Source organism: Bos mutus, chromosome X (genome assembly GCF_027580195.1).
Source record: "Bos mutus isolate GX-2022 chromosome X, NWIPB_WYAK_1.1, whole genome shotgun sequence".
In the NCBI taxonomy this organism is placed as follows: domain Eukaryota; kingdom Metazoa; phylum Chordata; class Mammalia; order Artiodactyla; family Bovidae; genus Bos; species Bos mutus.
In genome coordinates, this window is record NC_091646.1 from 7,342,630 (window position 1) to 7,367,571 (window position 24,942).

The 24,942-nt window shown below is 35.8% G+C and overlaps 1 protein-coding gene and 1 pseudogene across 12 annotated transcripts in view; one reads left to right on the top strand and one right to left on the bottom strand.

Annotated features, from left to right (window-relative positions):
• THOC2 (THO complex subunit 2) overlaps nucleotides 1–23,985 on the top strand; it is a 118,564-nt gene extending 94,579 nt beyond the window's left edge. For 2 of the 12 annotated variants that reach the window (XM_070366240.1, XM_070366245.1), the window contains exons 24-39: nucleotides 556–697; nucleotides 1,357–1,514; nucleotides 2,412–2,540; nucleotides 2,905–3,036; nucleotides 3,126–3,310; nucleotides 3,819–3,997; nucleotides 4,246–4,348; nucleotides 5,020–5,450; nucleotides 5,611–5,669; nucleotides 7,049–7,180; nucleotides 11,935–12,072; nucleotides 12,408–12,477; nucleotides 12,560–12,717; nucleotides 14,587–14,663; nucleotides 15,143–15,188; nucleotides 20,965–23,985. In XM_070366240.1, coding sequence (XP_070222341.1) covers nucleotides 556–697; nucleotides 1,357–1,514; nucleotides 2,412–2,540; nucleotides 2,905–3,036; nucleotides 3,126–3,310; nucleotides 3,819–3,997; nucleotides 4,246–4,348; nucleotides 5,020–5,450; nucleotides 5,611–5,669; nucleotides 7,049–7,180; nucleotides 11,935–12,072; nucleotides 12,408–12,477; nucleotides 12,560–12,717; nucleotides 14,587–14,663; nucleotides 15,143–15,170 — 2,121 coding nt within the window. In that variant the 3' untranslated portion in view covers nucleotides 15,171–15,188; nucleotides 20,965–23,985. Of the gene's footprint in view, nucleotides 1–555; nucleotides 698–1,356; nucleotides 1,515–2,411; nucleotides 2,541–2,904; nucleotides 3,037–3,125; nucleotides 3,311–3,818; nucleotides 3,998–4,245; nucleotides 4,349–5,019; nucleotides 5,451–5,610; nucleotides 5,670–7,048; nucleotides 7,181–7,548; nucleotides 8,469–11,934; nucleotides 12,073–12,407; nucleotides 12,478–12,559; nucleotides 12,718–14,586; nucleotides 14,664–15,142; nucleotides 15,189–20,964 lie in introns of those variants that run through there. The other 10 variants (XM_070366247.1, XM_070366248.1, XM_070366241.1 and 7 more) reach the window with 9 other exon arrangements.
• Nucleotides 20,714–21,528, bottom strand: LOC106701759 (tyrosine-protein kinase Fer pseudogene; annotated as a pseudogene).
• Nucleotides 23,986–24,942: the final 957 nt, after the last annotated feature.

The window sequence follows — 24,942 nt, forward strand, 5'->3', positions numbered from 1 at the left end:
ATTTGAATGATTAGGATGGTGCCCAGTGCTGTAGAGCAATGAAAGTTAGAAAGGAAGGCTTGATCAAATTCAGAGCTATTTTAGATTCCTGAGCAGGGAAGCAATAATGGTAAAAATGGTACTTTAAAAAGCTTGCTCATAACAGTGGTATGAAGGATTCATTTGGTAGGCCAAGGGATTGGCATGGGGCAGTAGACCACCTAGGTGGCTTTTGGGTAATTCATTATGAGGTACTGAGAGCATAGACTATGATGGAGGTAGTGGGAATGCAAGGGACTTGTAAGCAATTAGAATGTTGAAACAGAGAAGGAGGGATCCAAGATGACTCTATGACTCAGACTAAAAGTACCCCTGTTGAGAAGGTAGCCTATTTTGGTAGGGTACAAAGACTGACTTTATTGATTGGAGGTGAAAGCACATCCAAGTGGACTCCTAAACATCCCTGTTGAAGTAATTAGTATAAAACACTGGCATTTATCTCCTTACATTTTTTAATTAAAAGAAGGAGAAGTAATGTGCCTATAGTTAGAAAAGTATCTAACTTATACTTTGTAGCCTCCAAATAAAAAGAAAAAAGAGAAGGAGCGATGTACTGCCCTTCAGGACAAGCTTCTTGAAGAAGAAAAGAAACAGATGGAACATGTACAGCGAGTTCTGCAGAGACTGAAACTGGAAAAGGACAACTGGCTTTTAGCAAGTAAGTTGTTGGAATTGTTACATTTCTGCCACTTAACATTAAAAAAGCAGAGGTTTATAACTTTGGAGGTACTGAAGTGTATTATGTTTGTATTTCAACTCAGTGTTCACTATCCCATTGTTTGGTTTAGTTGCTAAGTTGTCTCCGACTCTGCGAGCCCATGGACTGTAGCCCACCATGCTCTTCTGTCCATGGGAATCTCCAGGCAAGAACACTGAGTGGGTTGCCATTTTCTTCTCCAGGGGATCTTCCTGACCCAGGGATCAAATTCGAGTCTCCTGCATTGCAGACAGATTCCTTACCAACTGAGCTACAAGGGAAGCCCATCCCATTCTTTGGTTATTCATTAATGCAGAGTTGACTTCACATGTTCACTGAAAGAACAGATTTAGTTTGTGATGAAATTAATTGATCATATTGGCAGCTTATCATTCAATTCGTATGTATAAAATCTTATTTCTGGAGAAATTATAGGTAGAAAAATGTCCACAGAGTGAAAATGAAAGTCTTATCCCAGGCATGACCTTTTGGTTACAAACTATAAATAGTTTGTGGTTTTATAGCATTCTCTACACTAAAGTTAATGTTGTCATGTTTAGTGACCTTGAGGCACTTGAGGAAGAAGTTTACCACTTAATATATTCTTCCCTTATTTTTAGAATCTACCAAAAATGAGACCATCACAAAATTTCTACAGCTGTGTATATTTCCTCGATGTATTTTTTCAGCAATTGATGCTGTTTACTGTGCTCGTTTTGTTGAATTGGTACATCAACAGAAAACTCCAAATTTTTCCACACTTCTTTGCTATGATCGAGTAAGTTCTTTTTATTGCAACCTTTAAAAAAAGTCTCACACAAAGATAGCTAAACATTATAATCTGTGGAGGTATTATTTGTGTGTAGTTAAAAGTATGAGCTCAAGAGCCAAGTGCCTGAACTTGAATCCTAGCTCTGCTCCTTTCTAGCTATATGATCTTTGGCAAGTTTTTTAATCTCTCTGTGCCTCAGTTTTCTATCTGTAAAACGGGATAATAGTACCTGATTCATAAGATTGTTGTGAGGATTAAATGAGTCATTACACACAAAAGCACTTTGATTAGTGCCTGGTATATATAATAAGCACCCCCTTGTTAATCCATTAACTCTACATTTGAGTTTATGCATTCTTAACCTTCACCCCTCAAAAAACAACAAAAAAGCTTACACTTTTGCACGTATATAAAAGCCGGGACACTTTTTAGTATGGTCACATTCACAGATTTTTGCATCTGGCTTTTTTCTTAATAATAAATTACTGCATTTTATGGTTTAAAAATCTGATTTATGTTACAGCCTCTTAGCTGCCTATTTCTAGTTTCTGTCAGCCTTGCTTCTGCTTAACCCTGCTTAACTGCTCCCTGTAACCCCGTTAATATCTATGGCTAAGTCTGTTAAAAAGTTATGATGTAATAACAATGATATTTTTTTTCTTTTGTCATTGTAAATCAGCTTTCTTCATAAAAGTGGGTTTTTGTTGTTGTTGTTATTGTTGCTTTATAAATGTACTATTTTTTCACAAAAGCCAAAATCTTTAAAGGTCTTGGAATTGTGATAAGAGGGGATGATGCATTTAGACTAAACCTACCTGTTTAGTTTATTATGATTGGTATTACATGGTCTTTTAATATTTTGAACTTGATCTGTCTTCACATTTCACACATTGTTTTCTGTAGGTTTTCTCTGATATAATTTACACAGTCGCAAGCTGTACTGAAAATGAAGCTAGTCGATATGGGAGATTCCTTTGCTGCATGTTAGAGACTGTGACCAGGTGGCACAGTGATAGAGCCACATATGAAAAGGTATGAGAAACAAAGACTATTAAATTTTACCCATTTACCATGTATATAATGACCACTTCCAGTAAGTTCTGGGTTGTTTGGTTTTAAAAGGGAAGCTGAGTTCAAGATACAGTTGTAAAACAATGTTTAAAATTTAAGCACAGTTCATTCATTATTAAAAAGTGCTATATTTTTATCCTATCTCAAACTAATATTTCAAGTTAATGTCACTGAATCAACAATCTTTCTGTGAAAACTACCTATAATTTAGATACACGTCATATTTTCCCATGGAATCATTAATCTAGTCTACTTCAGTTTCAGCTTCTGCTGTTTTGGAGGACAGAATCTTTCTTTAAAAGTGACAGCCTATTTTCTCCCTTAGGAATGTGGAAATTATCCAGGATTCCTTACTATATTACGAGCAACTGGATTTGATGGTGGAAATAAAGCTGATCAATTAGACTATGAAAATTTTCGACATGTTGTACACAAATGGCATTACAAACTAACCAAGGTAAGAAAAAATGTGTACTTCTCAAAGGTGTTTTTTCCTCCTTCATCCTGACGCTTTTATAACAACAGATCTTAAAATGTTTGTTGTAGGCCTCGGTACATTGCCTTGAAACAGGCGAATATACTCACATCAGGAATATCTTGATTGTGCTAACAAAAATACTTCCTTGGTACCCAAAAGTTTTGAATCTGGGTCAGGCATTGGAAAGAAGAGTGCATAAAATCTGCCAAGAGGAAAAAGAGAAGAGGCCAGATCTATATGCATTGGCTATGGGGTAACAGAATTATACTTTAATGTGATTTATGAGACTAGATTACAGAAGGATTCTGAAGACTCTAAAATGTTTTACAGTGTTGAAGTTTATCTTCTGCCTTACTTCAGGAGATTATGGGAGATTATGCGATCATGTTCCCACAGGCTGGTGAGAGTTGTCACTTCTGATTACTAGCTTCCGGTCTGTACTGGATGATAGTTTCAAAAGTCATACATAACATATTTTGGCTTGAAGGAAATGCAGTTTTATCATTAGTTGAATTATCAGCTCTTCAGTCGTGGAAAAAAGGCATTTTAGTTGAAGGATTAGTTTACATTGAGGTTTTTATTTTTAAGAAAGCATCTAGGCTCTCCATAAAGACCTTTAGGAACTTACTGAAAGTTAATATTATTTTATTCTTTGGAACCAAGTATCAGAGTGAATAACTTGCTAATTTTATTCTTTTAAACCCCATGTTTGTGCCTTTTGATTTGTATTTGTATATTTAAACACTTTGTGCGACTTTCAGCTACTCTGGGCAGTTGAAAAGTAGAAAGTCATACATGATACCTGAAAATGAGTTTCATCACAAAGACCCCCCTCCGAGGAATGCAGTTGCCAGTGTACAAAATGGGCCTGGTGGTGGGCCTTCTTCATCGTCGATCGGAAGTGTATCTAAGTCAGACGAAAGCAGTACCGAGGACACTGGTATGCTTATTATTTGTATGAATTTATAAGTAATACATTTTGCTCCAGGAAACTGATATGTTTTGTATCCCATGACAAGTAAAATGCTGGCTTAGTGTTACTTTTTTGTTTCCTGAGTAGGAGTATGTTACTGCCAAGAAGTGATCATTCCTTTGTTTCTTTCTATCTAGTCTTTAATCATTTTGCTGTGAAATTGTAACTTATTTACATCTTGGGGCTTGTCAAATAAAGCTTTACCTTTATTTCAGATAAATCAAGGGAGAGATCTCAGTGTGGTGTGAAAGCTGTTAATAAAGCTTCTAGTGCCACACCAAAAGGGAATTCAAGTAATGGAAATAGTGGCTCTAACAGGTAGGAACACTGTGCTCTGGACCAAAATTCTGAATTCTTATATGATTAACCAACCTCACTAGACATGAATGAAAGAGGATGATAGTTGAATACTATTAAACTCATTTATGTTGAACTTAAAAATTTTCTATATACTGCTATTTGATGATATGCTTACCTTCCTCACATTTTTTATAATGTTGAAACTGCCTTTGTTTCCTCTACTGGAATATGCAGGGGAATGTATGTGTTGAAGTTGAAAAAATTTTTTTATGATTGGGTGTTTGCTGTGGACAGTCTAGGTAAGAATAATTAATATGAGAGAAGCATACACTGATTTAGACCAATGATCCATCCAACTAAGTGATCCAGTTCCTGATCATAGCACCCTGGGTTGTCTTATGGGATAGTTTTTGTTACTTTTAATTCTCAAAGGTTATGAACATATACAAAAAGGCCCAGCATCACTTTAATTACTCTTTCTTAATCTACTGTTTGTGAATTTGGTTATTATTTATTGGATAGAGAAGTACTTCCCTTTTGTCTTAAAGTTGTCCTTTAGTTTTCAAAGGGTTACTCTTAGTTCTGAAATTTTTGAAGTTAGTAAAAAAAAAAAAAAAAAGGCTTTATGATTTATAACTGAATATATTTTATGGCGTTTTGTCTTAAAATCTCATGTTTTCCTTCTTAAGCAGCAAAACTGTTAAAGAAAACGACAAAGAAAAAGGAAAAGAGAAAGAAAAAGAGAAAAAAGAAAAGACTCCAGCTACTACTCCAGAGGCCCGAGTACTTGGTAAAGATGGTAAAGAAAAACCAAAGGAAGAACGGCCAAATAAAGATGAAAAAGCAAGAGAGACAAAGGAAAGAACACCTAAATCTGACAAAGAGAAAGAAAAATTCAAGAAGGAAGAAAAAGCTAAAGATGAGAAATTCAAGACCACTGTCCCGAATGTAGAATCAAAGTCAACTCAAGAAAAGGAAAGAGAGAAGGAGCCATCCAGAGAACGAGATATAGCAAAGGAAATGAAATCAAAGGAAAATGTTAAAGGAGGAGAGAAAACACCAGTTTCTGGGTCCTTGAAATCACCTGTTCCCCGATCAGATATTACAGAGCCTGAAAGGGGCAAGTTTAAGTTTGTCTTTCTTTTTACTTGTTTACCTTTGGTGTAATTTAAAGGGAGAAACTAATACTTAAGAATCTTAGAAGTTGGTGTTTTTTTTTTAAGTGTTTGGGAAAAGTGGAAACATACCTTAATTGTGACTATTTCTTTTCATCCCAACAGAACAGAAACGTCGCAAAATTGATACCCATCCTTCTCCATCACATTCCTCAACAGTAAAGGTTAGTATAGCCTGAGGAAGGCAGCGTCCATGTTAGGCTCACCTGTTTGGAATACATGTCCTGACTTCCTTCAAGTCTTGTGCCAAGTATTCACTGGAGCCACTGGAGGTTTTATATTGCATTAGAAAATGATTTTTTTTTTTACATATTGATGGACTGATATTTTTTTCCTATCAAGTATTTTTCTTATAAGAATATTAAAACTTCAAGGACCTAGCACTAATTTTGTAGTGTTTCAAAGTGCAAGAGAAATTTTTCCCAGAAGTGCCTCACTGCTTTAAGCAGTCTTTTTTTGGAGTGCAATGGTAGCTACAAGCAAATGAATCTTTGCAGCAGAATGAAGCCTATTTTCCGGCATAAATATTGAAGAATATATATCACTGAAGACTTCCTGGATGATACAAGATAAACAAGATACCTCTGAATTCATCAAGCTTCTTGATGAGCATCACACCGATGTGTGCCTTCTAAGAAGGAGTCTTGAAAGGAGTTCCATTTTAAAGTCTCCTTGGTGATCAGTTCTCCTGTAGTTGTGTATATTCAGTGAGCATGCAGCTTCTGTTGTATCTTCCCTTGGAGGTTTGTTTATACCCATTGGGTTCCCAACAAGTTGAACCTTGCAGATGTGGCATCCAATCCTACCACCCAGCAAAGAGAAACCCCAGGCATTCAACTGCAGCACAAAATCGTGGGTGTAGCCTTCTTGAAGACTCAGGGTAGCCATTCCTTGCTCCATATTTAATTTTAATTCTAAAGTCATCTAATTTCATGGAATCTTTGAATTTGCAGTACGTTGAACTTTTAAACCTGTAAGTTAACTAATTCTTCATCAAGAGCACTGTGGTTGAATACCGTAATTTCATTTTCTTTTTTTTTTTAACGTCTTTTTTTTTTTTTTTTTTTGTGGAGGTATGAGATTTACAATTAGAGGCACTTTGCAAAAGAAAAGAGTTAATTACTCTTTTATAGAATATATTTTGTTTTCTTGTTAATGTAATGCCACTGAGTTTTCTGCCTAGAATAAAATTTGTGTATGTTTATGATAGAGTCACAAGTAAAGATTGAAACCTCTCTATTAAAGAAAAAGTATGAAAATATAAGACAATGTTGTGATCTCCACTCTTAAACTTTTTTATGGGGAAAAAATATTTTGCTTTCTTAAGCTTAATGTTACCTGTAGCTTAAATACAGTATTCTGAAAAAAATGTGGCATTGACATTTATTTTTAAATTCTGAGCAGAAAAAGATTTTTATTTGTTACAATGAGTACATATAATTGAGTTTTTTTTAAACATTACAATTCCATTACATAGTTTTTTTTTTAACTGTTGATATTCATATAATAATGACATCACGAGATTTATCCTCACAAGAAGTAGATGGTTTATTTCCAGGTTACAGCCATACTTCCCAAAGTTCCTCTGGGTTCTGAGAACTATGCCAGCTCACCTGTCATCTCCATTCATTTTCTACAGGACAGTCTCATCGAACTCAAGGAGTCTTCAGCAAAGGTTTGAGTCTTTTAAAATCATCATGCCTAAGTAAAACAAAGAAAAATTCGTTACTTCATTTGTTTAGTATACCCTCACTCTAATAAATTCAGTAAGCTAGTGGAATAACCTTTAAAAATACCTATCACAAACTGAAACAGTGGATGACAATGGGGATGATCCCTTTAAGTGAAATTGTTACAAAATGTATGTAATGTGGCAACCTTCCTATAATCTCTCCTTGCTTGCTGTTAATGCCTTATCCTTTTATGCTTCAAAATCTGAAAATAAGTTTAAGATAATGCGGAGGGAGTTGGTTTTTTTAAGGGGGAGTAGGCTTATTTAATTTCTCAAAACAAATCTGTCAGACTGTTTTCTAATTTTTTTAGATAACCCAGAAGACCAAAAGATATATCTGATGCATTCACATAACTCTTCTAAAAACCGAGCCCATCTCAACCCATAAACGTCAACCCATTTTATGTCACTTCTGCCGAGCTACCTTTTTGGTAGTTGTGGCATATTATCAAAAAATATGGTTAATGTAAGCTAATCATTCTCTTGGAGGGGAATATTCAACTCAATGGTTGTGTTTACATGTCAGTATTAATTCTTGCCTATTCTTGAATATTCTGCTACTAAAAATAATGTGCAGTTTGTGTATCTTATTACAGAGTTCATTCATTTCATGATTATAGTTGAATTGTCCAATGTTCATGTTATTTTGTCTTTATTATTATAAAATTTGTACCCTGTTTCACTTTGGTTTTCTACTTTGCCTCCTCTTATATCTGCTAAGTATGATTCCTTACTGGTGGACCAGTAAAAAAAATTATATCTTGGGAACAAAGCCAGTTGACAGTACTAACCACTTTTAGAACTATAGCTTTAAATTGAAATGTCTGTGGATATTGGGCAAGTAAGCACTAATTTTTAACAGCTTAGATTAGCCAATATGCCTGTCCTGAAATTGTAGCATTGTTTTTAGAATATACTGTATTAATCAAATGTGAATGGTTTCTTTTAAAGTAAAAATTTTGCTATATCGATTATGTATTCCAGTATAGTAGATTTTTATAACCAGAGTGGGATTGTGTATGTATGTCAGTCTTAACCGTCAGTGGCTTGTGTGGGCTGTTTTAAATTCATGGGTTTACAATGTTACCTTGTGAATATTTCCTGGAACATATTTTGAAGCAGTTGGAAACCTGCTGTTACACTTAACTGGATTTTTAAATCAATGATGAAGATTATGGTTCCTTGCATTTTGTGAAAGCCTTTTGAAAATAAAACATATGAGATAAGCATATGTTATCTCATTTCATACTCATCATAGATGTTGTGAGGCAGGAAGGGCAAGTAGCAGTGTCTTTTTTTAACAAATAACAGCCTAAAGTTTCTGATCTTTTCCCAGTGGCATATAACTTGTTAGTACCAGAACTTGTACTAAAATTAAGGTTCCTCAAGTATTCTTACCACCATGAAAATAAAGTTGCAAAAAAATAGTTCCTTGATTCCTAGCACCCATATTTCAATAGTAGTTGAAAGCGTTCTTAACTTCTTTTGTGTGTTTGTCTTATTTTTTAAATTATAGTGATTCAAGGGTGATCCTGTTCCCCTTAAAAAAAAGATAGTGATTTTGTGGGCATTTAAAACTCATAGATTTATTCCATATTCAGTTGGAACATTTAGAAATGGCATATGAATATACTTGTAAAAATTGTGACTGATACATACCACTTTTCAGATCCTTAGTGCCTGACAGTATGATTAGATGTTCAGTAAATATTTAAAATGAACTTCTATGCCTTTGGACATATTAAAGCATCCAAAGTTCACTAGTCTGAATGGTAGTTGATGTTGCTTTTTGTGTGTCTAGGAAAGTTTACTAGCATATAAATGTCTTAGAAAATTTTTTTTTTCTGGATTTTGAGTGCTTTCTAATATGAATGATCTATAAATAAACTCACTGTTCCTGTGGTAGCTTTTACTTTATAGAGGATTTGAAAGGTGTGTGTCTATATTTTCAGGTCACTTTGTTATTGTACATGTACAAATGTTGCCCTGCTTTAGTTTCATCTTTTAGTTATACTTTGTCCAGGGTCCTCTTTTTTTAAAAAATTAAATAGTTGCTATTTTCATTTTTCAATCCATAGTGAAAGTAATACATGGACCTGGCTTTTCAAGATGAATTAGTATCCAAATCTTTTCTGTCAGTTCACCTTCTACCCCCAGTTTCCAGTTGGCATGTTTCTAGTTTTGGTCCATTGTGTTTTTATTTAGCAATCTTAGCACTTACATTGGATAAAGTATGCATAGCAGGCTCCTTTAAACCAAGCTTCTCTGTAATTTCAGAGTGGAGCAGTAACCCCCCTCAAAAAATAAACTTCAGCTTTTAATTCTGTTCATCATCTTAAAACAAGGGTCTACAACCAAACCTGAGCCTACATGTCAGGCCATCGTCATATGTATTGAGTACTCACTGTGTGTCCAGGGCACTGGGAAGTATGTCAAAGTAGAAAAAGGGAAATTAGCTTCCCTGCTGTCCTGTAAACTGTGTTATGGACAAAAGTAAATGACATGATATTAATTAGGAATACATGCCACCAAAAAGGCTAATATAAAATAAGAGTTCACTGGACAGTGATTTGTGGAGTTGAGGGCATGTTGAAGTGCTGATGGCTTTTGAAGTCAAAGTAGTTTAAGAGATTAAGATAAAAATGAACACCTGTTCCAGTGAAGAGACCTGCTGGGAAGTACAGGGTGTTAGGGAGCAGCAGCAGCCACAGCCTAGAGTACATTGGATTACTCCATAGTAGAATAGAATTGTGCAAAGCTTGTGAAGAGCTTGGACTGCTCAAGCTAAGGAATATGCATTTTATTCTGTAGGCAATGAGAGACTGTTTTTGTAGAAAAGAGTATTGTCATCACAACTATTCTTAGAAGGATAGAAAGAAGGAATAGAACTGGTACATTTCTAAACTAAGAGTTTCTAGGTTTCCCAATTCCTTGCAATACAGAATTCAAGTTAGGTACATTTCATTCTTGTGGAGGAGTGTGCGTGTGTGCATGCCTGCGTGCACACGTGTGCATGCGTGCACATACTTACTTATAATCACAAACAGAAATTTTACTGGAAGAACTAAGCAGTACTACACTAAGAGTATTGCAATAACATTGCTTTCTTTGTCTTGTCAGTTTCATGAGTAATATTGACTTAAGGTGTGAATAAACTCCTCAGTTAGAAAATCTTAGTGTCATTTAGGGCACGTACCTGGCAAGAGTACCTTTTGGACAAGCACTTTTATGATTGTTTCTCATTCTCTTGCTCTTTGTTATTAATAAACATTTTGTCTATTTCAGTTGATCATCAACTTTTATACATTGAATTTTTAAAGAATCTACTTATGCATTGCTATCGCAGTATTTCTGAGCAAATTGAATTGAAAATATTTGGTGGTGTTAAAAAACAAGTGTTAATTCTCAAACTGTTGGCCGTCTTTTTTTGTGTATTCCTTTGAATACCAAAGGATTTGTTTGTGTAAAAATATCTGACTTTTGACTCACTGTTCTTTTCATTCTCAAGGTATATCTAGAATTGTGTAGTTATGTAATGAGTTATGTTCAGTACCCTGCCTAATCATTTTTAATGTCTTAAGTTAAATGTAAGCTTATAGCACAGTTATAAATGCTACAAGGTTAGGTGTCTGATTATTTCCTTAATATTTTCTTTTTTAATAGATTTCCATATTTACAACTTGTATAAGTAAGATTACCTCTTCTTTAGAATTAACACATCCTTGATCTTTGGCTATTTTATGGCCTATGGGCCTTTCACTGGAGAAAGAATAGGCAAAAGAGAACATTGGTTCATTATTTTTCAGTCTGTTTCATCAACCTCAATGGACAATATGGCTTTCTGAGCTTTTTAGAGCCAGTAAGACAAGTTTTGAGCTTCCCTGGTGGCTCAAATGGTAAAGAATCCACCTGCAATGTGGGAGACCTGGGTTCGATCCCTGGCTCAGGAACATCCCCTGGAGGAGGGCATGGCAACCCACTCCAGTATTCTTGCCTGGAGAATCCCATGATCAGAAGAGCTTGGCGGACTACAACCCATGGGGTCACAAAGAGTCGGAGACGACTGAACGACTAAACACAGCTCAGCGCAAGACAAATTTTACAGTCAATTGTGATTACTTGACAGAAACTGGAGTGCTTTCAGAAGTAGAGAATATGCAGCCTTTAACGGTGATTAAGGAATAATCTATTTATGATTTATACTGAGGCAGAAAAGACTTATTAGTAAAGTCATAGCTAGGTTTTATATTATATTTTCCTCACTGTCATCAATTGCTTATCAGTGAATGGTAAAACTTTTTAAAATTCCCATGATTGTGTAGAGTTTTTTTTTTTTTTTTTAATAGTAGAGAAAGCCCAGTAACTATTTTTCACACATGAACCCTTGTAATGATGGTGGCTATAGGTCTTCACAGTAGAACTATATAAGGACCTGTAGCTTGTGAATTTACTAATAAAAATCTCAGTTGAGGGAGGAGTGAACTGGTTGAGTTTAAATGATAAACATTTACCAGGTCAAGAATTGAAGTCTTTGCATAATTTGTGCCATGCCCTTTTATTTTAACTCTCATAGTCCATACAGCTGACCAATTTTGACTTTGGGTCTACTACCAAATGTCTTTCGTTAAATAAACAATCGAGCAAATGTCAATACTGGAAAACTAATAATCTTTAGTAATATTGCCTTAATTTAACAGCTCTACATTAATCATACTCCTCCACCACTGTCCAAGAGTAAGGAGAGAGAAATGGACAAGAAAGATTTGGACAAGTCAAGGGAAAGATCCAGAGAAAGAGAAAAAAAAGATGAAAAGGACAGGAAAGAGCGGAAAAGGGTTTGTAATTTTTTAAAAACTAGTTTGGAAAGTTCATTATCATGTACGGTAGTGTGTCTGTTGTCTTATTTAAAGTTCTGGTTTGTTGCATGACAGTCTATTATTTGGTGTTTAACTGGTATTTTCACCCTAAAGTGTGTTTGAATCTTCTACAGTATAAGGATCTTCAGCCTAATAATCTCTACCAGCTCTTCTTGCCTATCATGTCATTTTACCAAGTATGTGAAACTACTGCAGATATTCTCCAATGCTAGTTAGCTATGCTCTTCTTGTAGAAAAGTAGTACTTTAAAATAAAAACTCTCAATCAACGTAGTTCACAATTCTTGGTTCTAGGATCACTCAAACAATGACCGAGAAGTGCCACCGGACTTAACCAAGAGGCGGAAAGAGGAAAATGGAACAAGTAGGTAGACTTATTAATACTTTCCGAGTAGTCATCAAACTGAATTGAAAAAGGCTTTCATGATTCTCTTTTATCATTTTAGTGGGGGTTTCAAAACACAAAAGTGAAAGTCCATGTGAGTCTCCTTATCCAAATGAGAAAGACAAGGAAAAAAATAAGTCAAAATCTTCAGGCAAAGAAAAAGGCGGCGACTCATTTAAATCTGAAAAGATGGATAAAATCTCCTCTGGTGGCAAAAAGGTAAATTATGAGAACAAAAGGAACAATGAAACATTTTCTTAGAAAATCTCCCATTAGAAAATTTAACCAATATTGAGGTTTGTTTTTTTTTTTTGGTAGTCAAATAGTTTTCTGTTAATTATTTGGGGGTGGGAAGAGGAGGTTTTGGAGGAGGGCAGGTTTTCTTGGAGAACTTGAAGCAGTTTAGTCCCAAATTGCTGGGAGGGTAGAATTAGATTACTTCTGAATTTCCTTTCTTCTCCATTCCACTCACACCTACTTCTTATCATTGAGTTTCAGTGTGTTTTCTTTTTTCTCTGACAACAATTATTACAGTTTCTCTTTAGTCATGAGATTAAAATATGGTCACATGTATTCTCCCTGATCATTACACTGTTATAAAGTCTTTCTCATTTTTCAACACACTTTTATAACATTTTCTCCTAGTAAACTTATGTTTACATCTTATATTTGATTTTAAAATTAAGTGTAGTGTGCATTCTCTTAGATACTAATGGAGAATACTCAGAATATATCCCATGCATCTGTCGTAAAGTAAGCAAGTCATTACTAAGGTGTTTACAAAGCATCATTATATTTAATCAACATATATGCCATATATTCATAGTTCTTCAAAGCAGTTTTTGAAAATTATAAGGTGATGGTTTTTAAAGGGAGGCTGCTCCTTTTAAATAAGTATTTTAAACTGAGGTAAAATTTCATATAACATAAAATTAACCATTTTAAAGTATATCATTCAGTGGCATTTAATATATTTACAGTGTTTTGCACTCATCGTCTGTCTAGTTCCAGAACATTTTCATCACCCCAAAGGGAAACCACATACTCATCAAGTCGTTCCCCATTTCCCCCTCCTTTTAGCCTTTCACAACTCTGAATCTGCTTACTATCTCTATGAACTCTTTATGAGCTTATCAAAAACTCTGGCTGTTTCCTATAAGTGGAACTATATAATAATGTGGCCTTTTGTCTCTAACTTCTTCACTTAGTGTAATGTTCTTGAGATTATTCATGGTGGTGTATGTATCAGTACTTCATTTCCTTTCATGGCTAAATAACATTCCGTTGTTTGAATATATGATACTTGTTTATCCATTCATCACTTGATGGACTTTTGTCCTGTTTTCCACTTTTTGGCTGTTGTCAATTGTGCTGCTATGAACATTTATGTGCTACTATGAATTGTTTGTTTGAATGTCTTTTTTCAGTGATCTTGTGTATATACCCTGGAATGAAATATCTGGGTTATATGGTAATGCTATGTTTAGCTTTTTGAGGGCCCACCAAACCGTTTTCCATAGTGGCTGCACAGCTTACATTTCTCCCAGCGATATAGGAGAGTGCCAGTTTCCCTACATCCTTGCCAACACTTGTTATTTTCCGTTTCTGTTCTATTTGTTTTTACTGTAGCCATCCTAGTGGGTGTGAATTAGTATCTCACTATCATTTTGTTTTTGTGTTTTCTTAATGACTAATGATGTTGAGCACCTTTTCATGTACTTGTTGGTCATTTGTATATCTTTTGAAAAAATCTATTTAGATGCTTTGGCCATTTTAAAAATTGTATTGTTTGTCTTTTTCTTGCCCAGTTGTAAGAATTCTTTATGTAGTCTTGATATTAGACACTTATGAGATACGTATATACAAATATTTTGTCCTGTAGGTTGTCTTTTCACTTTCTTGATAGTGTTCTTTGATGTATACAAGTTTTTACTTTTGATGAAGTCCAGTTTTGTTTTGCTTGTGCGTTTGGTGTTATATTAAATAAGTCTGAAGAAAAATTTATGGCTGGTGGGTGATGAAAAGGGATTTTAAGCTGATTTTTATATTTGGTTTTCCCTTCCTCAACTAATTTACCATTCGTTATAGGAGTCCAGGCATGATAAAGAAAAGATAGAAAAGAAAGAGAAACGGGACAGTTCAGGAGGAAAGGAAGAGAAGAAACAATATCCTTTTCATCTTATAGATCTTTTTAATCAGTATAATGGAAAACTTTGATACTGATCTTATTTAGAATTGTACCCTTGTAATATGTGTCTAAATGCTTAAGGACTTTTTAAAATGGTCTACCTTTTAAATAGTCTCTCTAGTTAACCCTCTCAAATGTATAAAACATGGAAATGGGAGACTTGATTGTTTTTTTAAACTTCTTTGGTAACTGAGGTGGTTTTATGCCACCAAGGGATTTAAAGTCCCTCTGGCTCTGTCACCAAGAGGAAGAAAGGAAACAGAGTCCCTTGGGCTGGGGGCATGGGGAATGGCAGGGCAAGATGATGCTGCAGGTGAGCAGAGCTGGGAGAGTCTGAGAGTGCCAGGCTGGTAAAAGTCAGTTAGGCCTGTAGGCTGAGGGATTGGACTAAAAGACGAGACACAATCCCCCCCGCCGCCCCCCCGAAAAGTTGTTTTCCCTTAATTTGTCATCTACTCATAAGTCCTCGGACAAGCACAGATAATGAAGACTTTCAATCAAGGTGAGTGTTCTCTCACCTCTTTTTCATTTAAAGATAGAAATATAAAATGAGATATGATAATGTTGAAGAAACTAGATCCATTTTTGCAAGACACAACTATAGTTTTTCACCTAAATATAATGCTCAGGTCTTTGGGTAAAGATGTGAAACAAGATTCATGGTTATTTTTAAGCTGTTTTCATTTTAAGCTTGCTGATTAGTCATGCCTTTTTTTTTTCTTTTTTAAAGCATCAAGATGTGTTTAAAAACATCTGGCTTTCTCTTCACCACTCATTCCCATCTTCTCTGGATAATTAATCACTTTTTTAAAGTACCTTATAGGTGGTGGTGGTATCTGCATTTTACAGGGGAAGAAACTGAGACTCTTTAGAGGTTAAGATGAAGGGGGTGACAGAGATATTACCTGACATGGCCAATACATAAACGTAGATCTTTTTGCCTGCTAGTGTTCTCTCATCTTTTTGCCTTTCATGCCGACATGTTGTTCAGAGATTTTTTTTGTCTTAAAGTTTCTTGCTTCTCTATCACTGCCCATGTTTTTCAAAGCCAAAAATATGGTCTGTGCTTTTAGTTTTGGAATTTAAAATAGGCAATTTTGTTTTCAAAGTAGTTATACCTTATATGAATTTTAAAAAATGTTTTATCCATCTAAGTGGACAGAGTGTTCAGAACACTTAATATGATCTTTTTTGAGCACTCAGATCATCATTTGAAAAGTTATTGTTTGCTGATGCCTTAGGATTATTGAGGTATGTAGCATGATTTGCCCTCTACAGCTAATGGTTTGAGATGGCAGTATTGAAGTTTTTGAATCTTTTATAGCCAATTTTCTTGTTTCTGTATTAGCTGTCACTTCTTAATGACATCAAGTGTACTTACATTCTCTACCTTCCTCCTAATATTATTTGCTGCTTCTAATCTTTTATGAAACTGGATAGATAACCAAGGCTGTTTACAGTTTGAGTGAGAAATGTCTGAGAGCCTGTTCCATATAAAGCAGTGAACTTTAGAGTATGGATTTTGTCCTCTGTTTATTTTGGCTACAAAGCAGGGATTTGAGGTTGCCAGGTAGGTAATTTCCTGACAGATTATGTGCTTTTTCTGTTTTGTTAGTTTGTGCTTGTTTTCTACGTAGTAGCATAGAAGGGAAGATGAGAGTTGTGAGAGAGCTTTTAAGAATTTAGTAGATTTTTTTAAATTAGGAAGATTATAAAAGAAATATTACCTATTCTTAAATTCTAGCTATCCCTTTACCTAACAACTAGCTGTCTTCCCTGATGAACGATAAACTCTTAATCTTTTTTTTATTCTTCACCATAACCTTCCTTTTAGTTGGCATTTTGCTTTTTGCTTTTAACTTCTTGCTGTCACCTGGTCCCCTTACTTAAAAAAAAAAAAAAAAAGCTCTACCTCTTGTATCTTCACTAGGAATGGGCCAGTCACTGTCATTGACAGCTGTCACTGTGGTTTTATACATCTCTCTTCTTGCATAGACTCTTTGTGAAGCACTGGTAGACTTTTCCTTTTTTTTAAGCTATTCTGGCTGTCTTCTGTTGGTTACCTTCTAGGGTTGGTCAAGTCTTTATGCTGTTCCTTTTCATTTAGAGTTCTCATCATTTCTGATTGGCATCATTTACCTTTCAGTATCAGTATCAGTTCAGTCACTCAGTCGTGTCCGACTCCTTGTGACCCCATGAATTGCAGCACGCCAGGCCTCCCTGTCCATCACCAGCTCCCGGAGTCTACTCACACTTATGTCCATCGAGTAGGTGATGCCATTCAGCTATCTCATCCTCTGTCGTCCCCTTTTCCTCCTGCCCCCAATCCTTCCCAGCATCAGGGTCTTTTCCAATGAGTCAACTCTTCGCATGAGGTGGCCAAAGTACTGGAGTTTCAGTTTTAGCATCAGTCCTTCCAATGAACACCCAGGACTGATCTCTTACCTTTAGGCCACTTCAAATCTGCTGCTCCTTGCTCCCTTTTTAATTTATATTATACAGAAAGGAGAACTGCTACATATGTCACATTTCCATGATTCAGAGATGTCGTTAATTGTAAGATTCATTGTTGCTTTCTAGAACTGTTTTTTGTTTATTTTTTTTTGAGAAAAGTACATAGAGAAATGACATTGATTTGTAAGTATCACCCTGATTTCAGAAACATTAAAATGATCATGTTAGAGTTAAGAAAATACAATATATGAATGTGACCCAGATTAAATTCCTTCCAAAGTCTTCTTTTCCTGTTTCATAATTTTTAGTTGCAAAATCCTTTTTGCCTGTTCTCTGTATTTCCTGTTACTTGTTTTTGCTAACGTCTTTGTCCAAATTCATCTTACCTCTCTTTCATTTGGTCTCTGGAACACAACTAACTTCTTTGCTTTTAACCTTTTCCCCTAGTTTAATCTTTAAAAATTCCTGTCTATGAAAAATTTCCACTTAGAACCATTCTTTAGAGTCTCAGTTTTAAATTGATATATATGGTCTTCAATTCATTAATATTGAGTTCAGCTATCTTTTGAGAGTCCTTTAGTGAGCCAGACATTGCTAAATTGAGACTTGCTTCTATGTTTTGAGAAACTCAATCTACTTGCACTTCGATCCTGGATTCTTGATTTCAAAGAATATTAACAATTAACTCTCTGCTACCCATCTGTATTTGTAGTATACTACATTCCTATTCTAATACTCCACTCCAGCGAGGCCTAATATATTTTCAGGTCTGTCTGTCATCTCTGTCTCTTATGTGTAACCTAACTCTTAACATTTAAACCCAAGGTTGCAAATTTTCAGCCCTTAGGCAGAATGTGGATTATTAGACATACCTTCTTGGCCTTGGAGATGGCAATGGCACCCCACTCCAGTACTCTTGCCTGGGTGGAAAATCCCATGGATGGAGGAGCCTGGTAGGCTGCAGTCCATGTAGTCACGAAGAGTGGGACACGACTGAGCGACTTCACTCTCACTTTTCACTTTCATGCATTGGAGAAGGAAATGGCAACCCACTCCAGTGTTCTTGCCTGGAGAATCCCAGGGACGGGGGAGCCTGGTGGGCTGCCGTCTATGGGGTCGCACAGAGTCGGACACGACTGAAGCGACTTAGCAGCAGCAGCAGCAGCAGCAGCTTCTTGGCCTTGCATAGTTATTTAACATTTTCAGAATAGTTACACAAAATCCAAATGTTACTTTCTATTGAAGAACCGGCACACCTGGCAACATTGTGTTCTCATTTCTGCATGGCAGCAATCAGCTGGACCTGCCTAGGTGCTTGTCCCCCTTAAATAGAATGGGTCTTTTTTTGTAGTTTGCCTCAATCAGGCCCCAGGCACTTGCATTTGTTTCCACTTTATAGTAGCCCCTATAAACAACTGATTTTGTAATCCCCATTCTGAGTCTTCTTCAGTCCATACTTAGAAACTGACCTCCTAAGTGCTCAAAGATTGCTTATTTTAGGAATATGTAGAGTAGGGAGTGTTCAGTTAACTTTCTCAGTAGTTTCCCGCTGCTTACAAGCGTATATCAGCTTGCCTAGAATCCTAGTCACTGATTCCTATGTATATATGAGTGTGTTGCATATCCCTTTCCTTAGATGTTGATCTTGTTGAAGGCAGTTCCTTCTAATCAGACAACCAAGTATTTTTCTTTATTACCTACTATGTTTCAAGGGGTGTTGGTTTAGTTGCTAAGTTGTGTCTGACTCTTTGCGACCCCATGGACTATAGCCCGCCAGGCTCCTCTGTCCATGAGATTTTCCAGGCAAAAATACTGGAGAGGGTTGCCATTTCCTTCTCCAAGAGATCCTCCTAACCCAGAGATGGAACCCTCATCTCCTGCTTGGCAGGTGGATTCTTTGCCACTGAGCCACCTGCTTCAGATACTCTTAACTTTACATGAAGAATTATGTACTCAGAGTGTTAACTGTATCTTTTTGGAATTGAGAAACATCATTGACTTTTTTTTCCCCTCAATAGGAAGGTTCAGTTTATTCATAACATTTGATAGTATACTGTTTAAGAAGTTGCTTTATGCGCTGCAACATATTTTTTGAGGGCATGTTTATTATGCTTTCATCTGGGTCTGTGTGTAGCTGCCACTAAAGGTATACAAAAGTTTTGTTAGGAGATTGAAATGATAGACCCAAACTACTTTTCTTTTCATTTTTATCCTTTAAAGTATCACTGAATTCTGTGCACTGATATTCATAGGCACTAAACAGTTGGAGAGAACAGGAGGGATTTTCCATTTCCTTTCTTCCACTTAAGGCAGACAAAATATTCACTCAGGTGCTATGCTGTTCTTTCTCTGTACACAGGCATGAGCACTTCCCAAAGACTCCAATGCCGCATTTACCCCTGAGTGGCTACTCCCCATACACACATTTATCTTGAGAGGTACCCCAGGATGTGCTGAGATTCAGTTCAACAGAATCCTAGTTTTAACTATTCATTTTATCCAGTTGGAATACCTCAGGAAGTGTGTTTGTGATGATAAAAATTGCTAGGGAGCAGTTTAAGGGTAGGTGAAGGAGTAAAGTGGGCTTAGGATGGCTGTCCTTTTGTCTTTCTCCTATAGCTTCTTTCTTCCTTGTAAATGTTCATTGGACTTTTTAACTGTCAATTTTATCCATGTGTGCCTTTCTACTTGGCTTGTGGGTGCCTCTCTGTGTGTGTGTGTGTGTGTGTGTGTGTGTGTGTGTGTGTGTATGTGTATGTACAGGTACTAGGATTAACCAGGAATAAGCTTTTAATTTGCTGGGCTTGTATTATGTAGTTTCTCCTCATAACTTTTGTTGCCATCCAGAGGGCTCTTTTATGAAGAACTACTGAAACATTTCTTAGGACTTTTTGGTGAATTTAATCATAAAATTAGTGTGTGTATGTGTTTATAAAGGGGTAGCTCTGATAACAAGGCTGATATTCTGTTTGTCTTTGTTCTCTACTTTGATCAACAGTTTAGCTGCTCTTTCACCCAGACCTATGTTTCAGACTTCCTTCTTGCTGCCACAGCTCTCTATAAAGTAACTGCATTGAAAATCAGCTACCTCAGCTCTGAAAGGGTACTCTCTGAAGGCATTTCATACATAGTTTTCTGATACCCAGACAAAGGAGAAGGGTGTGGTGGAACATAGGGAAATGACAACCTTACTAAAACAGCAAGGCCTATTTCTGGCAAAAGCAAAGAAGAAAAAACCCCAGGATGTCCAAATAATTCCCAATGGAAAATGATGTTTACAAATGTAATCTTGTCTTAGCACAGTGAAAGGCCACCTTTTTTGGAAATGTGTCCTGCAAAGATGGTATTACCAATGCAGTTTATAGTACTGGGAGAGGAAAGCTGTCTAGGGTCAAGGACAGCCAACTCTGAACTGAGCCTAAAGTAGAAACTCTTTGAGAAATATCAGCAGTCCTCGATGTGAAAAGATCTGTGGGATTTCTTGCATTTAGAACCTGTGCTTTCTTATTACAGTGGTTAAAGCTGTACACATTTCTTAAAAATAGTTGAAAAAAAAATAACCTTATAGACTTGTTAATGAGAAGAAAATATTACTCTGCTGGAAGATAGAGTCCTAAAGTCTGAGTTTAGCAGTGTTTCATCACTGTGTGACTTTCTTCTTGATGACATTTCTTTCTCAAGTTCCCTGAACTTGGGGTGGTTTTCAAGTTTGTAATTCCAAGACTTCAGCATTATTTTGTAAATACATTCTGGACACTGCTGAGAGACTGACATCCAGTATCTTCTTTCCACTTGCTCTTGTGCTTGCTGATTTGTCATTCCAGGGTGTGGACAGACCCCTAAGCTGAAGGTCTCCCAGAGGAGGATGCCAAAGCTCCATGCGTCACTCTCAGAACGATATCTCCCATAATTGAGAGCTTCTGGTGCTGTCCATTTAATGGGAATCTGCTTTAAATCAGAAGATGAATACACACCACCATCCTCTTGACGAGACATTCCAAAGTCACTGGTTTTCAGAACATTATTTTCACCTCCAGGCAGTTTCTTGCAGCAAGGTCCCTGTGTATACAATTTTTACCTGAGATTTGCCATCCAGAAGCAGCATCTAATAAAAATGTCACTGTTTAGGTCATCCTTCTTTCTCAGAAAGGAGAGGAAATCACGTCCTGGAACAAGTCTCTTAATTTTGTAGATAGGCTGTATTTGTGTGCTAACTTTTATGAATTTTACAATATTGGTATGATTATATTGCTTGAGGATTTTGGCTCTTGTAAAAATTTTAATTTCAGTTCCTGGGAAAGATCATCTTCACATGTTCTAACAGTGATACCAATTTTATGTTTTAATGTATCCCTAAATGTGTCATCAAAATTTCCCTTGCCCAGTAATTATGACAGCTTCATGATTGAGATGGAGAAGGCAGTGGCAACCCACTCCAGTACTCTTGTCTGGAAAATCCCATGGATGGAGGAGCCTGGTGGGCTGCAGTCCATGGGGTCGCTAAGAGTCGGACACGACTGAGTGACTTCACTTTCACTTTTCACTTTCATGCATTGGAGAAGAAAATGGCCACCCACTCCAGTGTTCTTGCCTGGAGAATCCCAGGGGCGGTGGAGCCTGGTGGGCTGCCGTCTCTGGGGTCGCACAGAGTCGGACACGACTAAAGCGACTTAGCAGCAGCAGCAGCATGATTGAGAACCCATTTCTTATACTGATACCATTTATTATACAATACTCTTTATTGTAACATGAACTTTTTTGGCAGTTAAAAAAGTGAGTTAAATTCACATAAAATAAAATTTGCCAACGTGGTTTTTAATATATCACTATGTTGTAACTATCACCATTAATTCCAGAACATCTGCATCTTCCCCAAAAGAGACCCCATACCTGTTAGAGTCACTCCCAGTTCTCTCTTTCCCCTCCCCCTGGAAGTAACTAAAGTATTTTCTTTTTGGATTTGCCTATTTTGGACATTTCATAAAAATGAAATCATTCTATATGTGGCCTTTTGTGTCTAGCTTCTTCTACTTAGCATCATGTTTTCAAGATTCATCCATGTTGTAGCATGTATAAGAGCTTTTTTTCTTTTTATAAGTGAATATTATTCCATTGTATGAATGTGTACCACATTTTGTTTATCCATTCATCAGTGATGAACAGGAACAATGATTTTTAAGTATTAAAATTAATTGTAAGTTCAACATATGTGTATCTATAATTATAATTGGTAATGTCAAGATTATACATGATGTGAACAGAATGCTGTATAGAAATGATATGTAAATTATTGTCAGCATTTCATGCAAGTGTGATTATTTTCTAAGACCCTTCTAGCTCTGATTTTATGAAATGTGTGAATGTAGTATTTCATCAGTAAAATTTAATGCCTTAAGCATTAATTTAAAATTTGAATGAGAACAATGTTAGGCAGATAACTTATTTGCCACATGTTGTAATAATCATGTTTTGATTTATTTCAAATATGCAGTATTTGAAAAATGTCAATACATAAAGGAAACGAGTATAATTAAGTCAATATATTTTTAAAGCAATTTTTATAATTTAGCAGACATTGCATCTTAATATAAGTAACTATTAAAATCATGTCCTTATGAAAAAATGTGATGTCATTTTTCTTTTTATTGATCATGTAAAATTGGTTCCTTTTCATTGCTATGTGTTGTTTACTTTTGACAAGCTATTGCTTGTCCCAGTGGAATGTTTTACTTGTTTCTATTTCATTTTTTCCTTCCTCCCTTCCCCCATTCCCCTCTTTCCTCTCTCTCAGATAAAATACAAGTTATCATAGTATGCCAAGTAGGCAATAACAAATACACAAATATTTTATCCTTATCTAGGAACTTAATTCAAGCATTGGTTATTCACAGAACTCATTGATTTTCGTTCTTAAATCTTCCTTCTCTTTTTTCTTCCTTCTTCCTTCTCTCCTCCCTTCTCCTTTGGTCTGTCCTTCCTCTGCCTTCCATCCGTCACTTCTCTCACCCTGCTTCCTTTCTTATCTATCAATATAATCACTTTGTTTCTTTCAGGTGAGATTGGAATGAATTGTTCAGCTGTGACCAGAAATTTATTTTCCTGAGTAGATTGCCAAGAATTATGAATGAAGAGGGCCCATTTGCATCTCCTTAAATTATTCAGTTATCTGCTTTATTGCTCCATGCTGAAAACTTAAAATTGTTGAGTTGTGCATTACTGTATTTAACTTGTTGCTTAGTTTCTACATGTTTATTTTCAGTAAATGGCTGAAAGTGTTAACTGTTTCATATTTTTAGCACAATGTGCTGCATACAGTTTCCAACAAGCAAATAAGGTTACATATGTACAGAATTTCACTTTAGAGTAACTAAATATTGCCTGGGTTTATTTTTTTTTTTCAATATGAGATGCTTCCTTTTTATTGTTTGAAATGGAAAATAAACAATTATTGAACCATTTTGAATTTACCTCATTTAAAAACTCAATTTTAACTTATTATTTGGCCTGTTTTATATTTAGTCAGTAAAAAAACAAAGTGGGAGCAGTGTCTTATGCAATGCCTAGGAATCATTTTATATAGTTCGTGTACGACATTAAAACATGTTTGAAAAAAAAATGGTACCAGCACTCACTTGTCCCTTGCCATTTTTTCTTGTAATTATGTTAGAAAAACCAAGGGGTTGGGGGGAATAAAAATGTGTTTTAATTCTACAGTTAGAGAAGCTTTGTATTGCTGAACTTTCATCTGGAAAAGTTTCACAGTGACATTTTTAAAAGGAAATTTTTTTATCTATCTAATTCTACCCATGTAACCTTTTTTTCTAAATAAACAATAGTTTTTTCAAATGATTGTATATCATTGTGTATATTGTTGCTTATTCAAAATAGCTAAGATTCCTAGCCCTTTTCTTCTTATTTGTGTCTTAGTCCATGGACCACAATGTTTCCAAATGACAGACATCTTATCCAATAATATGAGAAAATCCTATTTTCTTTCCTCTGCACCTGGGGTAGAAAGTGGGCTGAAGTCATGCCCAGACTTATTCATTTACTCTTCAGTTTCTTGAACCCCAATGATACCTATACAAATAAATTTTTTTGTAGAGAATGACAGTAAAGGGTTTGATTTTTAAAAGGATTGAGACATGCTGAGTATATTTTAGAATTGGCAAAGGAATATAAATCTCAATGCCCCCTTTCAGGTAATTATAATTCGCAAATTGATGAGCACAGTGATTATTGTAGAGTGATCCACTCAGTGGCTGTTGAGCACCTATGATGTGCCTGGCATTTAAAAAAAAACAAAAACGATACATTGTTCGAATGATTATGCCAGTGAGAAAATAACTATGGTTCACCTCAAAATCATTTGTTTGAAACATACCAGGGAAAAGCTTTCCAGTAGGTATGTTGCATTGGTATTTTAAAGATTTCATGATTGTGAAAATTTGCCAGAACTTAGCATCAGAATCTCTTCGCTGTGTTCTCCAATTTACTGGACATAGGTAACCTTTGCTTTTTTGCTTTTGGCCTTGCTAGAAATGCATTGAGGATGAAAAGTACTAACTTTGAACTTAATTGTGCAGAAATTTATGTTTCAAGAAGAAAATCTGTATTTGATAGCTATTTTAAGGCACCTCTGTTCTACAGGCAAAGAAGTATTAAGACCTAACTCCTATATCTACAGTGCTTCCAATTCTAGCTTGAGAGATAAAGGCCAGTTGAGTGCTGTTAGGGGTCAGCAACCTTTCTGTAAGGAACTAGAGACTTTGTGGGTTTATATTAACCCATTTGGAACTCCT